The following is a 21,943-nucleotide window of genomic DNA, read 5'->3' as shown; positions in this document are numbered from 1 at the left end:
ATCTGCTTTTCTGTTCACCTTGTTACACTCTATATGACTAGATCAAACTTTATACATGTATTACAGATCCACCTTTCTTTATGGACTGGTACAATACTATGGTGTTTATGTTTAGTTCTGTATTTTCTTCCAAATTTGTGATCAGAGTATCAAGAAAATGCACTAGGCTAAAAAGAAAAAAACGGTATAACCATCCTGAACAATCCTTTTGATTGGTGCATTCAGCCAAATGTATGTAATTTGTCCAATCAGTTCTAACTATACAAACCTGTATACAATGTATATTCAAAATAAACGTCCTTGACAAAAGGGACGGACCCGACATCCGTGGATGCCAGAGGTCTCCTTCCTCGTCGGCTATTCCCATCATCACTGATATCCACCTCAAAATGGATCAGTATCGATCGGTTGTAGAATTAGCGATCAAAGAGGATTGGTGAATTTGTCATCGAAACAAACTGTGATGAATGAAAGAAAATAGATCTCAAATCAAATCTTTTCCTCCAACAGGGACGGGGATTGCTCCAAGAGAGTCCGGTCACCAGTCGAATCAGGAGGACAAAGGGCAACATGAACGGCCCAGCAGCGGAAGACGATGTGGTGGTCGATGCCGGGGCAGTCCGAGGTCGACCTGTCGACGACTCGGCGATTTCCAGTGAGTTACCTCCTTGGTGTAACGATCGCTCTTTTTTTTTCTCTCTCTCTCTCTCTCTCTCTCCATACGTATATATATATATATATATATATATATATATATATATATATATATATTCGTCTGCCGTCAATATTGGCCTACTCTCTTGTTTCGAAAATTGTAGAATTAAAAAAAAACACAACTATTTGTCATAATACCAGTGTTGTTGGGGAAGCAAATTTGTCATCTCCTTTCACGAGAATGCGTCCCACTTCAAAAGGGTACTGTGGTTTTTAGCTATATCATAGATGTTTAGGAAGGTGTCTTTGTGTGTTTGTGTAATCGTTTCTTTAAATCAGATATTGCGAAGGGGGAGGGAGGTTTAGGAGAAGAAGAAGATGTAGATTGTTTCCATGACAAAAAAGACATTAAAACACACACACACACTGAAAGGAATTCTCAAGACTTGAGTATTTCGTTCTTTCGAGCGAAAATTGTTTTTATAAAATTTGTAATAATTCTTCCTTACGTGATAATGTTATTACATGTGAACAGAAAAACTAAGAAGTGTTAGGATATGCTGATAAGGAGAGGCATGACAAGAACTAACTTCAATGTGATGTATACACCATACTACTGATGTAACTTTTATGGAAGCATTCCATTTGCATGATCATTCCTGATTGGTCACTGCATATCCGTTGGCATGGTAATAACAGTTTGACGCGGGTCATGAAAGACTCCAATTGCGCGACCCATGGCTCAATTTCTCTGGAACCTCACCCCCCCCCCCCCCCCCTCTCCACATGCATGTGTCTAATGGTCTCGTTATTTATACTTTCCATTTACTCCTTCTTTCTCGGAAATACTTAGTCAAGAATCCTCTCATTACCCATAGCAACATCAGCACCTGGCCACGATTTCATCCTTAATCACTTGTAGATTAGAAGTCGTGGCGATAATCCCACCAAGCACCGCCCACTGAGATTAGCTTGGAGACGCGATTACACTTGAAAGCCCCGCCTAGTTTTAGAAGCTGTCGCAAACTAGCCTATGTACAATTCGCTTTCAAACTGTTCAAGTCCCTTCTGATTTGTACTACGGAACACTTTCAGCGTAGGATTGGAGTTCCGGCAAGTCATTTTCAAGAACGTCTCTCTTTACTCTGCCTTGTATTTTCACTCCTTTTCAATTCTTTTGTTGTTACCGTTCGAAGTTATGAATCCACGCACTTACTGATGTGGACCATCTAACTGAACGGCCAAGGTAGCATACATGGGAAAAATTTTATATGTGGGACTGTTATTGTAAAGCTTGCTCAACGTACCGAGCCGATATCTCGAATGGTTGGTTCGGCCCTCATGGATATTTGCTGTCGACGGATAAGAAATATATCAAAAGAAGAAGAAAATATGCCAACTATAACAAAAGTACCATAACTATGACTTAACAACCACCAACAGCGAAAATTCGCTTGAAGAAACAAGGGGGTGGGGGTAAAAGGCTCTTTGATGAACGGTTAGAACTCAACTCGTGTGTTCGGAATTTAACGCGTAATATCATACACCAACTTCCTCTTTGTCGTATCTGAAAGTTGCATATTTCATTGTTACATCATCCTACAGAAGTTGGTGCATGAGATTTTAGCCTTTGTCAAAACCCTAGGTAATTCAAAGTGATGTCATGATTCTCCTATAGTTAGATCAGGTAACATTTTCAGCTGTTTATGGTATCCGAATTTGTTTTTCATTTGACAACTGTGCAATGTTGCGGCACGGACTTTTCCAAGGACGTTGATTTTGGAACACATGAGGTGTGACATAATTACAACATAATGCATATCTTAAAAACCTATTACTATTCTATCATAAAGGTTAGATGAAGGAGGAGGGGGAGGAGGAGGGGTCAACTTTAATGAAGAAATGTAAACATTCGTGTTTGGGATCGAATCATATCTTGATAGAATAGATAGGTTAATGTTAATATCAATGCTGAAACATGCAAATGTCCATACAATAAGATTATCGTCAGGTTAAGAAAAATGGAAACCTACTGCAGATCATTGTAGGCTAAAACATAGTCTACACATCTGCGGATAGGTGGAACTGATTACTGGCATGTCTTTAACCATATTCTTTCATAAAAGCGTCAAAAGAAAGCACAGAATAATACGCTCTGATGATGATACTCATATCAGTTGATATCTATTACATTTTACGCTGGATACAAAGTGCCTAGAATAGTTTTCTCTATACTATCCTCTGCTGGCTATAATAGGTGGGTCCTTTTCAGTCTGAGTCCATTTAGAATAAAAGTGAGTTTCAGACCGCAGCGGGATAATATGATTTCCATTCCTTTTCACTTGTCGCTAATCATTCAGACAGTGATGACACTAAGAAACAGGGGATCAGGGAGAAACAAGGAGTAATTCAAGCCACCTGTATTACCTGTTTCTTTGTTTTGAGCTTCCCTGTAGAGACGTTCGCACTGTTTTCGATATGCTCAATTTCAAAAATAGTGAGGCAGCGGTGACTGCACCGAGCGGTCCGGTAGCGGCGCATGACGCCAGAGGTTTCCCGTTGTGAGTCACCTATTAACGCTTGCATCCTGTCGACCAACCTTCCTTGCACGATGAGTTTCTTTGGAGGATGCATGTCCAATACTCACCGGGAGAGGGCGATTTTTACGTTATTGCGCATTCAAGAAGGAATGATTTCTAGCTGAACTTGTCAACCATGATTGCGTGACGAGCTGTAGCTTCTAAAATCTAAATAACTTATCTTGTAGCCAATATACAATTAAAAAAAATAAGAAAAGAAAGGAGTAGCTGCACTGAACCCGATTTGGTCTGTGCAGTGGCTTATGGGAGTCTACAATTTTAGATAGTATCACTGTTACCTGTACCAGAGGAGAGCCTTATTAACGTTATGGATGTAGATTGCATTTTCATCGTTATGTCGTCAAATATCCTTGTTATCATAGGGTTTATAGGCCGTATACTAATCAATAAGACTTTTAGTAATAGAACTGACTGTGGACACTGAACCATAAGCGACCTTTGGCATACTTAACAACAGCGAAGTACATTATAAAGACGGCACCACATTCTCGACGTGATGATTGCGGTAATTATCTCTAATTATATCATCATTATTGGGCGTAACGGCTATTCACCATAGTAAGACTTATTCTAATCACGGTTAGTCAGTGCAGCACATTGCTCCTTGTATCCAAACGAGGGGCGTTGGTGAAGAAGCACCAAACGGAACGACCGGATACTAGGACAGACGTAACGGTAGCAACTAGGTACACTCCCCCTGAACGCATCGGGTCAGGGTCTCTAGCGGAGAAGTGAAAAACACGCGAGTTCACGTGCGCACAGCATGACTTCAGATATGATAGTGTGATGACGGGAAGCCGGCAAGAGAGCAAACGCAACTGACCACTTGACGGCAATTAAAAGTATTTCCTCCAGTAAATCGCGATCGATTGCGGCAGGAGCTCCGGCTGTCAGGGGACATTAGCGAGACGTCTTGACTGTGTGCAAGTCAATCCCGTGGCGCAGTAGCGTCAAAGAGGGCGACAACTTGTGAATAAATCCTCGTCGTCTACTTCACACCTTAGCGTCAGTTGGCAGTCACAAACCCCCACACCTTTGCATCGTGACGTGATAAATGCCTCGCACATAGTGTTACATACAGAAACATGATATCGCGTACATACTACAGTAACATGAAATCGGGTATCTTTACAGGAAAACTGTTGATTCAAGCACATATCACTCTGTCGTCATTATTCAGAAAGAGAACCTCCTTCCATGCTTTGTCCTAAAGGCCTTTATATTATTGTGTGCAATTTTAGTAGTACTTCAATATCTACATATGAAAGTAGTCAGCATCTTCATGCATTTAATATTCCATTCGAACAAAAAAAAAATAATTTCTTGCAATTCTCTTGACTTCAATTTTGTATGCCTTTCTCCATTATTATTTTGATTTCTATCTCTTCAACACCTTGTACATTTTGGTGTTTTCTTGTCTTTTTTTTTAGTTTGAAAACCACTAATGATTTCGATATTTTAATACAGTTATAAAAATGCGAGTTATGGTCGTAAAAAAGGCATCCTTTTGAGGTTGATATTGTTATAATTTCATATACAAGTCATTCGCATTATCTAAAACTAGTTAAGAATGAAACAAGCCAATTCCTGAAATTAGTATAATAACTTTTCTTTTTCAAACCGGACATGTTTGTTCTATTGCATGACCCCTTAAAACCTTTCTTTGTGTCTACCTTTGAAAATGTTGATATGGACAGGCCTTAATTCAAAGAATGAGTCGTAATCATTAAAAAGCGCAGTAAGAATATTCTAGACCTGACATGAACAATTAATGGAAAACTCTGTTCATAAAGATTTGCATCTGTTTACATTTTATTACCGTTGAGTATCGCCGCGTACATGACCCTGTCACGAAATAGTGATTAAAACCATATCCTGCTTCGTGACGAACTGGTGAATGTTCTCCCGATAAAATTTTCGATTTCCAAAGAAGATCTTCAATCATTTCTGGAAGTAAGCTTTTTTTATTTTGGAGCACCCTCCACTCTTTTTGAAGAACCTAGGAAGAAAAGAAAAAAAAAGTCGAGCCTTGTTTCATCCGATCAATTCGATATCAATCATAAGCATACACAAGTTTCTGACTGCTCCATTTTGATTGGCTGATACCTGACTTACATACGTTTATTTTTCTGACTTATGTTTTGTTGCATCTTTCTTTTGCAACAGACTCAGGTAGGAGAAATTGTTTGGACATTATATTTCTGATTGTTATTTAGTTTAGTTTTGATTTGCTTGCAGAAATAGTTTTGAATTACATGATAACCCCAATAGGTAGTCCTTAAAATAAAAAAGTGGCAAGTAGTTTCATCGTTCTTAATTCCAGAATTCCTTTTTTTATTTCTTATTCACATTTAAAACTCGCTTACATCTGGTCATTGAACTCAAGTAGATTAACTCAATGTGCATAGGCAGTGTGCACTCTGTTCATCTGATGTACCGATCAGTTCAACAGCAAGGCAGGAGTAGTTTCTGCTTTCTTTAAGGTCGCTTCTTCCAATAATCAGAAGGGAGGGATTGCCAATTCGGAGTCAGCTCGTTAAAGACATCTATTTATGGGGATTATTTGGTGAATGCAGTCTGGGCAGAACCGCTGTAACCTTTGAGGGTGGTCATGTGGTTATCACGCAGCCGTTGGTTAAGGAAGTAAGGTCACGCGGCCCGGGCCCGACATTAAATAGAGCTTTCCTGGGTTGTGTACTCAAGTGCATGTACTCAGTGTCCCTCGCCATGTGTTCGCTGTCCATGGCCATTTTGTGTCGACCGTTGGATGATGCTGGACAGAGGGACAGTCATACCTGCCTTAGCGGACACATGTCTATAGCGGCCACCTGTCTATGGTGGCTATTTACCTGCCGTATATAGCCACCCCCCCCCCCGAAAAGTCATGCTGTCTGTAACGGCCATTTGTCTATAATGGCCGGGTTTTTTTTTTTTTTTTTCGTCTCCCTTGGATAGCCGCTTGCACTAGGTTGCTTCTCTTGGATGTACGTGTTTGAAATTTTGTCACAGGGAAACATGAGCATGTACATGGGATAGAAACAAAATAATTTGTCTGGATTTTTGTGAAGTGTTTTAATTTCCAGTCGTGAAAATTACGTACACTCCTCTCCTGATAATCTTTACTGGAGAGCGATACTTATGACTTGATCATCCCAAGAACTAGACAATGACGAAAGGTCCACGAGTCATGAACTATTCACAAAGTAAAACAGGCCCATGAACTAGACATTAGGTAAATTAGGCCCACGAGCTTGACACTGGGCAAATAGGGCTCTCGAGCTCGACACTACTTACATTCAGCCCTATGATGCAATGTAGAGCTCGTGCCTAGTGCACATGTAGTGTCTATAGCTCTTGGACCGTACAGCTCATGGGCCTATTTTAGTTGATGTTGAGCTCGTGGGCCTTGTTCACTTAGTGTCTATAGGTCGTTGATTGCATGACTCTTTGGACGTGTGATTCGTGGGCTGCATGGCTCGTGGGCTGCATGGCTCGAGGGTGGCGAGCTCGTGTCGTGCACCCCTTATGGCTGCTATTAAAATCATTCCCGACGTCAAGCCTTGACGCAACTGATTTCTCCTGGAAATGTGCTTCATAGCGATTGTGGCCGCTCAACGTCAGGTAACCATGGTAATCAGCGGTCAGTGGCTAAACAACCAGCGGACATCCTTTCCCCTAACATCTTTGTTACTTGCAGTTTCAGCAGAAAGTTTAAATCTTGGCAGATTGGGACTTAAGTAGCAATAGGAAGTCACACGATGCCAATAAAGAAAAAGAAGTAGGCCTAGATGTAGAAGAAAAATTAGAAACATTCTTATCAACTTGAGAGGGAAATGAATATTTTGATTTAACGATACACCAGACAGATCAGAAATAGAAGAGTGGTCACATGTCCGTGATATCTTCGCTCAAGAGGGCATTTTAAACGACAGCTTCCAATTATCTTGACACATTTTGTTGCAAAGCTTGGTAAAAAACGCATGCCCTCTTGCTCTCTCTCAATAACGACTGAAGCAACCGACCAGTTGTTCTTATAGTTTCATGTACGGTAGCCTCAAAGCGTCACACCCCAAACAACAACTAGCTGGTTTCCTCTCTCTAAGACACATTTGAACTTTTCACCCCTCTATGTTCATGAGAGGAAAGAAATTGTCGGAGGGGAATAATTGGACGCTTCAAAAGATCGAGACGACGACGCAAAGCTAATGATCGGCATTAACTACAGACGCTACTCGATAGCTTATCTAATGCCACTTTACTGATATGTTTACTCCGATTGCATGACGACAGTCCTGTTATATTTGATCTCTCTTTTACTATTATTTTCCTGTTCCTCTATTGAATTAAATGTAGTTCTGTCTACTCAGTAACACTTAGGAGCGACACGATCTGAAATGCCGAATCAATTTAAACGACGCCTAATTATGTCGACGTCATTCTCATAGTTAAAATGTAATGTAGAATTTCCCCCGGCGTTCTCTCTTTCTCTGTGTCAAGTTTTATCTTCCATGCGCGCGTCGCGCCGTCGGTCATGTGCGCAACTGTATCTTCCCTGCCCATATTTGGAAGAACCGTTGATTTTGCCGCGCGTAATACGCTGTCGTATTATCGCGGTGTGTCACGATGCTATTCAGTTCCGTCTTATCCACAGGGACGACAAGTGTCTTATCCGTCCTATCCTTTCGACACATTAACTCTGCCTTCTGTCAGAATGCTGTCAAGCAGAAAGATAACATCGATTCGTCACTTCATTGTGACGTCAATGAGCATGTGTATAATACTACCACTTGGCATCCATAATACAAACACATCCAGTCATTCGAATTTGAAGGGACAGTGAAATCGTTCTGTGGCGACCCATCAAGCCCCCTCTTTTAAGTGCATCTTATCTACAATTTGTAATGTCATGTCTCCATGGTAACAAGACTAGATTGTTTGCATCTTCTTGAGATGTGTCTCTGAGTAAATCTCATAGAACTTCAGAAGGAACTGTCTCTTTGCTATAATTTGCATATTTCCTCTTTGTTAAAGTACTTCTTGACAACTACAAATTCTTACTATAAAGGATAGATATGGGTGAACTGAACATACGTCATTTATCATCTAAAATGTTATTGTCAAAATCTCATTCTACTTGAAGTAGCAATGCTTTTCGTTATCATTTCGGTACTAAGGACGCACGTAAGAGGTATAATCTCTTGCGGCCATATATTGAAATAGCATCAATCGTAGAAGTCGTTTGACGCAGAAACCCGCCTATTTGATAATATTACACCCAATGGGATTGATTAATTGTTAAAAACGCACCACGAAGTGCACCTGGAGGTGGGGGGGGGGGGGGGGGCGGAGAAGCCGCCCTTTTACGAGTTAGTTTGTCTACTGTACTGAGATGTAGAAGCACGACCTCTACGATCACTTTAAAAGCATTCTTGCGCCGACAGAGCCCCTCTGAAGTAAGCTCTGGATTTCGTTGGTGTTTTTTTATTTTTATTCTGGCACTGAGTGAGCAATTCTCTACGCGTAGCCACGTAATGGGAGTCGACTGTCTGTGGTTTGGGACCAGATAATTATAGACTTTGCAAGTAGCGCGATAAAGTCTCGCTCACATGCTCGTTTGAAAAAAAAAATAATGGATGTAGATTTTTTTTTAAACCTTGGTTCGTGATGACTGACAGTCGGATTGCGAAACAAAAATTGATTGGAGCAGGCATGCGCATGAGAAACAGCAAGTCAGTGGTATTTTGTGCGAGTATGTGAGATAATATACTAACGTATGGACGTGTAAGTACTAAAAGCCTTATCTACAGCACATTAATAGTTTCGACTGTGTACTTATTTACTTATTTTCTATTCAATGTTAAAAAAAAAAACATACGCATTGACCTATGACTCACATGTTCTCTGTTCTAAAATAAGCTTTGATGATATCCATCAAAGTTTATGTGGTGTGATATAATACCAGGTCAACAGTACATAGGATACAATCTAACAGTGAACTTTTTATCAAAGTCAGTTTTATATTTATATTTTTACGAGCATGTAAAGCTATTTTTGTCATTTTTAGATCAGATACCCCTTGGACCCCCAACGTGCTCCAATGTGTTTATTTAAGCGCCTAACATATGCCGAGTTTAATGTTCCTGAAATAATCTTTCTTAGACTTAGCTCATTGTGTTTTATGGTAATACTTCCGTGCTATCTTTTTGTTTTATAGCAGGCCTCTAAAAGAGATATTAAAAACTCGGGTGTATCTACAAAGAGGAAAAAAAGAAGTGATATGAAGTCTGTTAAAACAGCTGACTAATTCAAGGTGACAAGACGCGGTCTGTTCTCTTCACCTGTATAAAATGATTTACGGGGTTAATAGGGCAGCACTCCCATCATGTGCAGATAAACTCGTATAGCAGAAGATTTCAGAGTGCGGCGTCACGCCAACTGGTGTTGCAGCATTGCATTATGGGCCTTAGTCTGGCGCCATCAATGAAACTTAGGGAAAGTCTCTTCCTAAACCTCAACCTATGAGCGCCACATGTACTAAAGTATCCAATGGCTTGACACGAGAATCCGACCAGCATAACTTGTATGCTAAGGCAAGACGTCATCTACAGATGGAAATCAAGGAAATCCTGGAATTTTTAAAGATTAAAACAAACTACCTTTACAAAGAACTATTCCCTCGAGATCTGTCGACTCAGTCATTGTACATGGTTTGCGGGAGGAAATGATTGTAGAAGTCCCATATTTTAACGGACTAACAGAGGAAGGATGTCTGTCAGCACTTGGTATAAGTTTGTCTCATGGCTGACTTCGATATTTTGATGAGTAACTCTTCCGCTTAAGACATGCCTCGGTTTTTATCTCCTCAAACTTTGTCTCTTTGTCGAGGAGTTTATCGTCCTTGACTTCTAGGTAAACTCCAGGAGGATCATTTGTTAACCTAGCTACCTACCCAGACAAAGCATCATTCATGTCCTTTCTCTTGGCTTCTTTTGGAAACAACAAAATAAAATAAAATGATGAACTCTCAATTTTCTAGTCTCGCGTCTTCCCAGTTGTCATTGCTTGTAGATCTCAATGACGTCATATCTTTCTCATTGCTATTACTAGTATCATTATCATCATCATTTTCTGCCTTAATTTATCAATCCATTCATCATTGCGTTGAACTTTTTTTAACGCGATATGAAATTCAGATTATGTGACAAGTGCAAACAAAATATATCAATAAAAAGGTCGAAATTAAATATGGATAAATGGCATATTACGTGATGATGTCAAGTTTTGATGTAAATCAATCTAAAGTGTGTGTCGTTTGGTGCTTCTTTTCTTTGCAAATGTTGAAACCTTTTTTTTTCTAAAGTTAGATTTGTTATTTCATTTTCTGACGTTGCTCGAGCTAACCTCGTGACGAACTTGTGCGACGAACCTTACTTCCGGTTGCTTAGTCACATAATGACACATAACACACATATTTCCCCTGTCAAAATTAATTGATTACGCCGAGTAGGAAAATGCAAATCTTGTTAAGACAATTTTTCCTTTGGATGATAAAGCTCGTGCATTATTTTTTCCTTTACTGTCCCCTGTTCACGAGCAAGTTATCCCACAGTCACATGTTTGTACACGACTTGCTGAATTTAACTTTTATTCATCTTCTTACAACACTCGGTATCTTTTAGCGGGCCACGGCTCCTTTCTCCCCCTCGGGTATTGGGGGAAGGGGGCCCAGTAGAGATATCCGAAAGTTGTGAGATGACTCACGGACACGCTTGTCTCGAATTTAGGGCAAAACCATTCAAGTACAAAGTCATCCTGTTGGAAATCATGAACTTGACGGCATGTAGCTAAAAATAAAAGTACGTGGCGTGTGCATGCCTCCTGCCGTGTTCTGTCTGACAACCCCGTGAATAGAATTTATCTTATTCATTTCTTGTTGTTTCTCACATTTGCAGCTTTCTGGTGTCTTGAACATGTGATTAGTGTTGATCCGTAATTACTCTGTATCTACTCCTTTCATAACATCGTTATAATCTATCAACAACTTAAGACCCAGCTTTATGACTTCTAATTAATGATATATATCTATTTTGATTGTTCTCTCTGTGTTCTCTTGATACTGACCTGACTAGCTTATAGTCTACCCGTAGTTCACCTTCGTGTCTATGCTTTCTTTCCTTGCATCGATTCCAACAGACCATCGATCAGGAGAAATGTTCGTTGGTGTCCACATTCCCAATGAAGACGAGCGCAGGCGCAGTAAGAAGGGGCAGCAAAATGGGCACGCCAGCCCCGTCACGAACGGACCTACCACGCCCTCCACGCCCATCAACCACATCATGAGCTTTGAGAACGGTATGAAACAAGCAAAGTACACTCTGTGCTACTTTCCCTTTTCCCCTTTATATTAGCACTCTTATTCATTCCCATCCTGTTTTTTCTGCTTCTACTTTCTTACTTAGTTGTATCCGTCAATCATGTTCTCGGATTTACACACAGTGTACACCAATTTGCTTAACATACACAGCAAATGTAACCAGCGATGCAATGCGAAATAATGCATTCCTTTTCATTTCGGCAGAGCTTGGCGAGACGCCCTCACAGCGCGTACATTTCCTGCTAGGCGGAGATGGAGAAGGAAATAAGGACACGCCCCCTGTGTACTCCGAAATGGAAGAGCTGTTTTACGACCAAGAGGGTCGCCTCTTGGAGTGGAAAGAGACGGCAAGGTTTGTGGCCTCAACAGCTTTTCAAAGCCAGAGTCCAAACACAATTATATAAGATTCTGCCAGACTGCTTGAAGCGACTCGATTTCCATTCCCTTCTAAGGCTCGGTCATAGCTCTCTACATCCTGGCTGGAAAGCAGCATTTTCTGTGGGTCAGGTCTAGCTCTCCATTCAAGGTAGCAGACGAACAACTTCCGACAGTCTTTGGTTTTAACTTTGCTGAAGCGAATGTAAACAACACATGTAAACGATCTTACAGTAAGAAGAAATGAGCAAAACAAGAGAAAACAATGTGAAGGACAATTCGCTGCTGAAATTTACAATTAAATCGTTAAACGTAATACGGAAGAATCACAAACAGACTTAAAGTTAAGTTAAATTAATGTCATGAACTTTGACAACCCCTGTTTATGATCACAGATGGGTGAAGTACGAGGAGAACGTGGACCATGGAGCTGGTAGATGGAGCAAACCTCACGTGGCCACACTATCCCTACACAGTCTCTTTCAACTCAGGAAGTTTATTCGCGATGGTAGCGTGCAGCTCGACATGGAGGCAGAGGATCTGGAGCAGATCATTGGTAAGGTCGCCTCCAAATTGGCAACATAATTGTAAGATGTTAGTATGAGTGCTGTTAAAAATGCTGGAATATCGTTATCAACATAACTTGTTACACATCCACACCACTCCGCCCCTCCCCCCCCCCCCCAAAAAAAAAAAGCGTCGAAAAGGGTCTGCTTGTAAACACACTGCATCGTCGACGTTTTACGTAAAGTTTTATTTTCCAGTTCAAAACGCCATGTGGGATGTGGTAGGCTACTTGATACCATAAAGAAAGACGCCAATTTTGGATATGCGAAGCCCCTGGTGACGCCACGTAAGGTGTATGTTACAGTATAGTGACACCATTTATGGGTGCAAGTTTGATATGCAGTAGTATGCCATTTCTAAGGTGTTAGAACGCGGATGGTTGCACATTTGAGATCTCCTTATCTATTACATATTAATACACACATCAACTTTATCAATTTGTATGATGTATCTATCTTAATCCTTGTGTTCTTGTACATCATGGGTCCGAAATTTTTGAAATATTTTGATTGATTACTTTTCGTGGCGTTCTGCTGATCCCACTTCATGCAGACCTCACACTGGATAACCTCGTGGCAACCAATGTTCTTGAGGAGGACCAGCGAATCATCGCCCGTGAGGCCCTACTCACCCGCCATCGCCATCACAAACAGAAGAAGAAGAAGGAGCCGGAGAACAAAGCTTACAACAAGGGCCGCAGGAAAAGCAGCATGTTCCCTGGCATGGACCGTACCATGTCCGAGATAGGCCGGAGCCAGTCTACGGGCAACACTGGCGGCAGTATGGAGCAAGGTACGTTGAGACAAAATTCAAATCGAGTAGCTTTTCACGTGACAAGCTTTCATTGATAAGGCTTATGTAGTACAATTGTAATAGGATGCAGAGGAAGGGTCTTACCGGGGCGTAGCGACAAAATATGAACCCTATAGCGACAACAGTGCTGAGATTACAGAGTGGGGCTAACAAGACAACCGACACTGTGACTCTTTACTGTGTGTGCGACACTAACAGACATTTCAAAAACCCGTATATAAAATTGATTGCTGGGGATTGCTATTGAACGATAACATTAGTAATTTATCTATTAAAAAAAAGAATGCATGTGGTCCTGATTTGGAATCGGAAACTGATTATCTGACAGCACCCGAGGGATACAGTATCGTCATTAGACTAAAATATGGTATTTATAAGCTATAATAGGTGCACAAATGTTTATCAGTTGATGAAGAAATACGTCTGAGGTACTACTCTGTGCTGCTTTGTCACGCAGACGCAGCTTTGAAGGATGGTGAAATGAGGAAAAACTCCAGCGCCTCTGGGCTGGCCAAGATGTCGGAAACTGCCCGGCAAGAAAGCCGAGGCTCGGTCGGTCGCGTCGGAACATCGGACAGCCTTGACCAGAAAGACAAAGAGACGAAATTAGAAAAGGTAAGAAGGAAAAGGAGAAGACTCAAAAGAAGAAGAAGAAGAAGCAGAGGAAGATGAGGGTTAGAAGGATTAGGAATAAAACGATTTTGAGTTCAGACAGTTTAAAGAATTAAAACAAATGCTGTGTCAACCTGAAGTGCAATGTAATGTGTCAAGAATTAACTTTAAGGTCTTGATAGCGGTAAAGTGAAGACCATAAATTCATGGATGACAATAATGCACAGAAGAAAAGATATCGAACAAGACAGAAGAAAAGAAACTGGGTTATAGCACTGAAGACCGATGGCAGCATTCATACATAAATTCAGTTGTGCATTTTCTGATAATGAGGCTACGTACTCTTTCACATTGTGCAGTGTATATGGACTGATAAACATTCCATAGTGTCTTTTTTATAAGCTAACCGCATGAAAATGTCTTTTCTCAAAGAACCGGTTTAATCGTGTGCTTAAATTTAGTAATTTGACGGTCAAAAATACCCAATGGATATTTGTCATCCCCAGGCCAAGTTCCTTCGCAAGATCCCTGCCGGTGCCGAGGCGTCCAACGTACTCGTAGGCGAGGTCGACTTTGTCGAGAAGCCGATGGTTGCCTTCGTGCGTCTGTCACAGGGCAAGATCCTGTCGGAAATCACCGAAGTGCCGATCCCCACCCGATTTGTCTTCCTCCTGCTCGGACCGCCCACGCAGGACAAGAAGAAGTACCGTGAGATCGGCCGTTGCATGGCAACGCTCATGACTGATGATGTGAGTAGAAAACTACGCAAAACAAAGAAAAAATGAGCGCTATTCTTGCTGCTATCTCGCGTTTGTGTTTTTAATATAACTGGTTTATTTGTTTCGTGACTCGTTAGATTGACTTGTTTTCTGTTTGGAGTATCTGATATCTAATATCTTCTCAAAACATCTCATCATGCAGGTCTTTCACGAAGTGGCCTACAAGGCAAGGGACAGAGAAGATCTCCTAGCTGGTCTCGATGAGTTCCTGGAACAAGTTACCGTCCTCCCACCAGGTGAGATCTGCAGAACCTGACAGATCTTGTTGAATCGCAAAAATTAGAAAGAAATTAAAGAGAGAAACATGTTTAAACAATCATTAAGTTAAGTGTTCAGATACTTATAACCAGGCAACAAAGTTTTCTTCCCTTGCTGTGTCTGTCTCTAATGATTGGTGAAAGATGCCCACAATTCTCAGATAATCAATAAGACAATATAACGCAGGGGTATAGTGAAGTTCCTCTATCAACAACATCAACGACATCATACCGTCATAAGTATAACAACTACATGAATAATTTACACTAATTTGGAATTTAGAAGTCTTTTCAGGCAAGCTATTGTGACATCTTCTTTCCATGTAACTTTTGGTGTGTCTGAGTGTTCAAGAGGAGGTCTTCATTACAAACCAATTCTGAAAGTATATTGACTTCGCAGAGTTCAGCGTAGATGTCAAGGACAGCTCCTCACGTCTCACTCCTAGACTAGAAATTTGAGCTGTTTCAAGAGCTACCTTGTAGTTGCAGTGCGGTAGAATGGTCCTCAATGCTCTCTTCTGGACCCGTTCAAGTAGACCTGCCCGTGCGACCGTAAGACCTGAATGTCACATTGGACATGTGTATTCAAGGAGCGATCGAATAAATCTGACAAACACAGACACAAGGTCGTCAGTAGACATGCTACATTGCAGAGTGTAGAGTTGAAATCTGTGAGGCGGTTTTTGATTATTTTTCTTTCCTGTTTTCTAATACCCTAGGCACGTGGGACCCCAACATCCGAATCGAACCTCCCAAGTCGACTCAGTCTTCCGAGATGAGGAGGCAATCCCAGCACTTTATGCATCCGTCGGATCTCATCAAGCACGAGGACGATGCCAAGTTTGAACTGAAGAGAACCGGCAGGTGAGAACAGGGTCACTATTTTGAGAGGGAAACGGAATGATAGAAAAAAGTAAATTAGTCTAATCAGGACAGGCAGATGTCGTATCACTCGATACGGTATGTGAGTACATTTTTTTTTCGATCAAGTTAGGGACAAGATTTACTGAGTTCGTTTGTATTTTCCCCGCCTTTTCGTCTTCACGTTCCAGACTGTTTGGTGGTCTGATCAATGATATCAAGACGAAGGCACCATTTTTCCTGAGTGACTACCTGGACGCCCTCAACCTCCAATGTTTGGCCTCTTTTATCTTCATGTACATCGCCTGCATCACGCCCATCATTACCTTCGGAGGGTTGCTAGGTGACGCCACGGACGACTACATCGTAAGTTTTCTGAATTTTGCAAATCAAAGACTACCATGTTTTGTTAATTTTCACCGATTTCATCTTTTCGGTTGTCGTTCTGTGATGCCCTTCTCACGCGTCTACCCTGGTTTCGTTCTTTTGCAAGAAGTTTTATCAGTTTCTTGGATGGTTTTATCATCATCTTGGTTGCCAGGCTGCCTTTGAGAGTCTGATTGGAGCAGCCATCTGTGGAGTGATCTACCATCTCTTCTCTGGCCAACCTCTCACCATCATTGGGAGTACAGGCCCCATCCTCATCTTCGAGACCATCATGTACCAGTTATGCAGGTAGGACAAGATTCCAAAATACCAAATCCTTCTTCTTATATCAGATATTGTTTTTTTCTGTACAGCAGACGTATCTAAATAGAGTGTCGTTTTTATCTTCTGCAGTTATTTTTTTTTCTTTTTAGGAGGCAGGGTTACACCAGATTAAATGTATTTACGGAAGGTCAAGGATTTCTGGTTTATTGAATGATCTATAGTGGTTCATTTAAGATAACAGTATATTTTTAGGGGTAGATAATGATTGATCATTTATTGTTCTCATCAGTAACTTTGGGATCGACTACATCTCCTTCCGAGTCTGGATCGGGTTCTGGACCTGTGTGATCTGCGTCATCCTGGTTGCTACGGATGCCAGCGCGCTGGTGCGGTACTTCACCAGGTTCACTGAAGAGGCCTTCTCCTCTCTCATCTCCTTCATCTTCATCGTCGAGGCCTTCGAAAACCTGATCGAGATCAACCACGAGTACCCCATGAAAACGTGAGTTACGCAAAGAGAGAGAAAGAATTCTAACCATGCTGAATCTGGTGAAGAGGTTGCTACTTTGATACCTATTCTTCCTAAACGCTATTAAGTTTTTACACTGAATACAGAACAAGAATTTCCTTATTCATTTTGCACAATTTCATACTCTATCCTCCTTTTCGGTCGTAAGTAATGTTGTGTGTGTGTGTGTGTGTGTGTGTGTGTGTGTGTGTGTCTTCAGTTATTCATTTGCAATACATGCAGTAGATGTTTTAGAATATACGTGAAGTCGTGCCTCGGTGACGTCCAGTCGCCTTTAATCAGGCTTGCTTGTTGACGATACTCTCGCACTGTCTTCTGCTTTTCAACGCGAACGTGAAACATAGCAATTGCAGATATACAAGGCGTGTGTGATCCATACCAAACCCATTTTTGTCTTACACAGTAACGTCAAGTTGGGTGAGTACTTTGTGGTAGACGATCACCACATGGACAACGTGACCGACTGCGTGTGCGAGGTGGAGAATATGACCGTCGACCCGAACACGTACAACTGGACCGAGATCACCGAGGAAGACTGTAGCGCCATCAACGGTACCCTGTCTGAAGGCTGCAGCCATCACCCCGAGCCCACTCCCGATGTCTTCCTCTTCTCTTGCTGTCTTTTCTTTGGTACCTTCGTGCTTGCCTACGCCCTCAAGAACTTCCGCTTCAGCGATTTCTTCCCAACTAAGGTAAGCCCTCTCTTGTAGAGCTATGCCTCTTAATTGCACACAAAGAGACCGGCAAGCCTGGCTTCCATCGCTGTACATCCATTATGTCTATGACTGATAGTCAAACATAATAAGATCTCGGAGTATCTCGTTTTGGGACATTGAATTTCATAATAATATGTGTACAACCACTGTCTCTGTCACCAGTTTTGAATGTACAAGATGTTTTTTTTTTAACACATGATAGGTATGGACAGCAATCTAAGCACAAGGACATTATTAATTGTATGTTAAGCAAGAATGACAAACTAGCGTCCGTATGTGTGAAGACCTCTCTGCATCACTGATCGCAACACAGTTTTGCACGTTTGAGAGTCCTCGCTAAATCTTGGTCATTATTTAGCCTCCCAAACTAACTACGATTCAGTTGCTCAATATAGGCCCAAAACGGTCAGTTTTACCTTAAGTAGGGAATTGAGAACCGGGCATCTGCTATTCCTTTGTACCTTCCGTAAATTTCTTTTTATTCATCCTATTGCGGTCACCTATTTTGTAGGTGTTTTGTAATGTGTGTCCTATAATTAGAGTTCCCGATTTTCATTTAACAAATGAAGGGTTTCCACTGACATAGCCTTTTTCCCCTGTATGTACGTAGGTCCGCTACATGATCAGTGACTTCGGTGTCTTTATGGCGTTCATTGTCATGACTGGTATCGATATCTGGATCGGTATCCCGACTCCTAAGCTCACCGTTCCCGAAAACTTCCGGGTAAGTATCGATCGAGGGGGCGTATATCTAGTCGTGTTGCTAACCGAAAGAGTAATGATTCAAACCCGTTGAGGCACAGCATTGTTTTGATTTATTGTCCGATGTAATTGATATCCTGCTGCATTAAATTACTAACATTAGAATGATTGGAAGGCAGCAGAGAAAAAAACATTCTTAGATGTTGGTCACAGTACGTGATAATTATGGTAAATAACTGCGCTCGTCGTCATTCATTCTATTTGTGATACAAAGTGACCATACATAGGGATGTCCATGTTACGTAAGCTGAAATACGACAATTTTCGGCTCGCTCGCTGCGCTCGCTCTCTAAATTTTATATAGAAGAAGAAGGTGAGAACAAAATGTGATGATGGCGCGGATAAAATGACAATGTCTATTGTGTTCACACATGTCATTTTATGTTTAGCAGGCAAAATGTTTCACGGAGCAGCGGCTGCAATTTCTTTCGTTCTGAAGCGATCGCCAATTGGATCAAAAGAAGGCGCCAACGGTTTCGAAAATACAGGGGGGGGGGCGCCCAAAAAAAAACAAGATAAGAACAAAACGTAATGATGACGCGGAAATATACAAATTTCGGCTCAATCGCTCGTACTAATTTAGAGTATTTCTTCAAGTCCTCAGTTTGTTGGTAAAAATCGTTATCTATATAAGGCCGTCACTATATCTTGATTAGAATTGTAAGATTTGATAAGCAAAAAAAATGACAAGAGTTCCATGTTTTGTAAGCTGAAATACAAAAATTTTCGGCTCGCTCGCTGCGCTCGCTCGCCAAAATTTATCAAAACAAAAAGGAGATAAGAACAAAACGTAAAGATGACGCGGAAATATACAAATTTCGGCTCACTCACTCGTACTAATTTAGAGTATTTTTTCAAGTCTTCAGTTTGTTGGTAACAATCGTTATCTATAAGGCCGTCACTATATCTTGATTAGAATTGTAAGATTTGATAAGCAAAAAATGACAAGAGTTCCATGCTTTGTAAGCTGAAATACAAAAATTTTCGGCTCGCTCGCTGCGCTCGCTCGCCAAAATTTATCAAAACAAAAAGGAGATAAGAACAAAACGTCATGATGACGCGGAAATATACAAATTTCGGCTCACTCGCGCGTACATGGGGGACATTTCATGAAGCTATTTGTCAGATATCTCGTCTGACAAACTGTTAAAAGCTACTGAAATCCTTGCTTCTGATTGGCTGAGAGCAAATTTTGTCCGACAACGTTGTCGGACAAAATGCTTCATGAAATGATAGGGGCATATCACACAAAACTCAAGAATCATTCGCATTTTTTAAAAACTAGATATTGATATCAAAGGTTATGTATTTGTTAAATCTATTGTATTCCCTGAACAATCATGTGCGAAGAGAATAAGGAAAGTAGTTTTAGAAGAATGACATTTTTGGAAATGGTATAAAGAGTATAATGTAACCATTAACCGTAAAAGCCTGCAAAGACAGAAAAACTCACAGTACATAATAGTTTGTATAAACACACAGAGCGGTTTCCCTGGTACGTTGTCCTCCAAACAATCATGTATCCACGCTTGTCTCTCAAAACAGCCAACTCGTGAAGATCGAGGATGGGTGATTCCAATCTTCACCAACCCCTGGTGGACCTACTTTGCCGCCATCGTCCCGGCCCTTCTCTGCTCCATCCTCATCTTCATGGACCAGCAGATCACCGCCGTCATCGTCAACCGACGCGAGAACAAACTGAAGGTACGAATTCGACATTGATGAAGCAGGATTTTTTTTCTTTGCCATATATTTGGTTTTGTGTGTGTGTGTGTAGTGTTACGTGACTCAGTAAGTGAATACTGAACAATTTTTGCATAAGACACATAAAACAAACAAATTATCCCAAATGATGACTGAACTACCTCTTTTTTCCTTTCAATGATAAAAAACCCCAATATTATTCAAGCTCGACATATTCCTTTCCATGTAATCGTTTACTGTCAGTGGTTTGGTTTGTGTTTGGTCTTCAGTTATTTGATATTTCTGGGTCATTTTTCCCATTATCACCATTTGCAGAAAGGATTTGGTTACCATCTGGATCTGCTCGTCATCGCCATCCTGCTTTTCGTCATGTCTGTGCTCGGAATGCCCTGGTTCGTCGCCGCTACCGTCCTCTCCATCAACCACGTGGACAGCTTGCGTGTCATGTCCCAGACCACCATCCCCGGTGAACCACCAAAGGTCGAAGGTTGCAGGTAATTACCACTGCCATGGGCCATGAGTACCAGTGGCAGATCGGGGGGGGGGGGGGGGGGGGGGGCTCAAGGGCACGCCCCCTTTAATTTTTCATAAAATAAAAGAAATAATAATAAAAAAATGAGAAACCCTGAAGTGGCGCCAGAAATATTTTTGCACCCTCTCCCCCTTTACGGAATTCCTGGATCCGCTCCTTAGTACGGCTTTTACTGGAGCACGACAGTCACATTTCATGTTATGGCATGCATACATGGAGACATTTCAAACTATACCAACTCGATCAATTTCGTTATCCTCATCGCACGTTTGCATCTTGAATGCAAAGATCTTGCACATACGAATGCTACTTGTCTCCTGAAGTAGGTTGTCAAATAGTAAACATAACCTTGCGTCTTACCTCGTACTAGAATTGTACTTCAATAAAAAGCTAAGAAAAATTAGTGATATTCCGAGTCATGTCGCATTGAAATGAAATTCGATGGCAACTGGACGAGGCTGCATGATAGTGTGAATATCATCCGGACGCCATGTTTGAATCTTTGATCTTTAACCTTTGACATGTACTTCCGTTTGTCTCTCAGGGAGCAGCGTGTTACTGGTATCCTAGTCTTCGTCATGATCGGTGTCTCCAGTCTGCTCACCACTGTCCTCAAGGTAAGGGGTTACAAAGCTAAAAATAGAATCTGACGTCAAAGCCTCGTGTCTCAACCTTCAACATGGCTGTCCTTAAGTGTAGCTAAGTGTTAGCTAGTTTCTTGAAAAAAAAAAACACTTTATATAAACCAGCAAGTGATCTACACGCCAATCGTTTATATTAGCTATCACAGCTGACATTAAAAGGTCATAAAACTTACATAGACGCGAATATTTTGATTTCGTCATAATGTCGTACATAATTACATACATACGAAACACATTTTTGATGGTAAATATGTTGTCGACAAAGTGGCTTGATATATGCATCTTACTATGCTTCATGATATAATGACGGTAAATGTTCTTTATCTCTGTTTAATCTGATTTGTGCTTGCAGTTCATCCCCATGCCCGTTTTGTTTGGAGTCTTCCTCTACATGGGTATCTCATCGCTCCGTGGAGTCCAGGTAAGTCCGGCAAAAACGACATCCTCCGAAACTTATGAATAATCCTTTGTTTTGGTCCTTTCTATCGTGATTCCAACACTGATGAATCATTT

At 41.2% G+C, this 21,943-nt stretch overlaps 1 protein-coding gene across 1 annotated transcript in view; it reads left to right on the top strand.

Moving 5' to 3' along the window:
* The window catches only part of LOC139720603 (electroneutral sodium bicarbonate exchanger 1-like), a 52,420-nt gene that overhangs the window by 24,220 nt on the left and 6,257 nt on the right, over positions 1 to 21,943 (top strand). The window contains exons 2-19 of the mRNA XM_071631959.1: positions 511 to 655; positions 11,448 to 11,606; positions 11,833 to 11,980; positions 12,399 to 12,559; positions 13,123 to 13,362; positions 13,841 to 13,998; positions 14,502 to 14,744; positions 14,917 to 15,010; positions 15,751 to 15,895; positions 16,084 to 16,258; positions 16,434 to 16,567; positions 16,833 to 17,045; positions 17,476 to 17,764; positions 18,399 to 18,512; positions 20,096 to 20,254; positions 20,570 to 20,748; positions 21,331 to 21,403; positions 21,783 to 21,851. Of these exons, the coding sequence (XP_071488060.1) occupies positions 511 to 655; positions 11,448 to 11,606; positions 11,833 to 11,980; positions 12,399 to 12,559; positions 13,123 to 13,362; positions 13,841 to 13,998; positions 14,502 to 14,744; positions 14,917 to 15,010; positions 15,751 to 15,895; positions 16,084 to 16,258; positions 16,434 to 16,567; positions 16,833 to 17,045; positions 17,476 to 17,764; positions 18,399 to 18,512; positions 20,096 to 20,254; positions 20,570 to 20,748; positions 21,331 to 21,403; positions 21,783 to 21,851 (2,898 nt within the window). The remainder of the gene's footprint in view (positions 1 to 510; positions 656 to 11,447; positions 11,607 to 11,832; positions 11,981 to 12,398; positions 12,560 to 13,122; positions 13,363 to 13,840; positions 13,999 to 14,501; positions 14,745 to 14,916; positions 15,011 to 15,750; positions 15,896 to 16,083; positions 16,259 to 16,433; positions 16,568 to 16,832; positions 17,046 to 17,475; positions 17,765 to 18,398; positions 18,513 to 20,095; positions 20,255 to 20,569; positions 20,749 to 21,330; positions 21,404 to 21,782; positions 21,852 to 21,943) is intronic.

The sequence above is a fragment of the Diadema antillarum genome, unplaced genomic scaffold (assembly GCF_040938485.1).
Source record: "Diadema antillarum isolate AM-2024a unplaced genomic scaffold, OU_Dant_1.0 scf00000130, whole genome shotgun sequence".
Classification (NCBI taxonomy): domain Eukaryota; kingdom Metazoa; phylum Echinodermata; class Echinoidea; order Diadematoida; family Diadematidae; genus Diadema; species Diadema antillarum.
The sequence above is the reverse complement of the archived record's forward strand: the minus strand, read 5'-3'. Positions and strand labels throughout refer to the sequence as shown.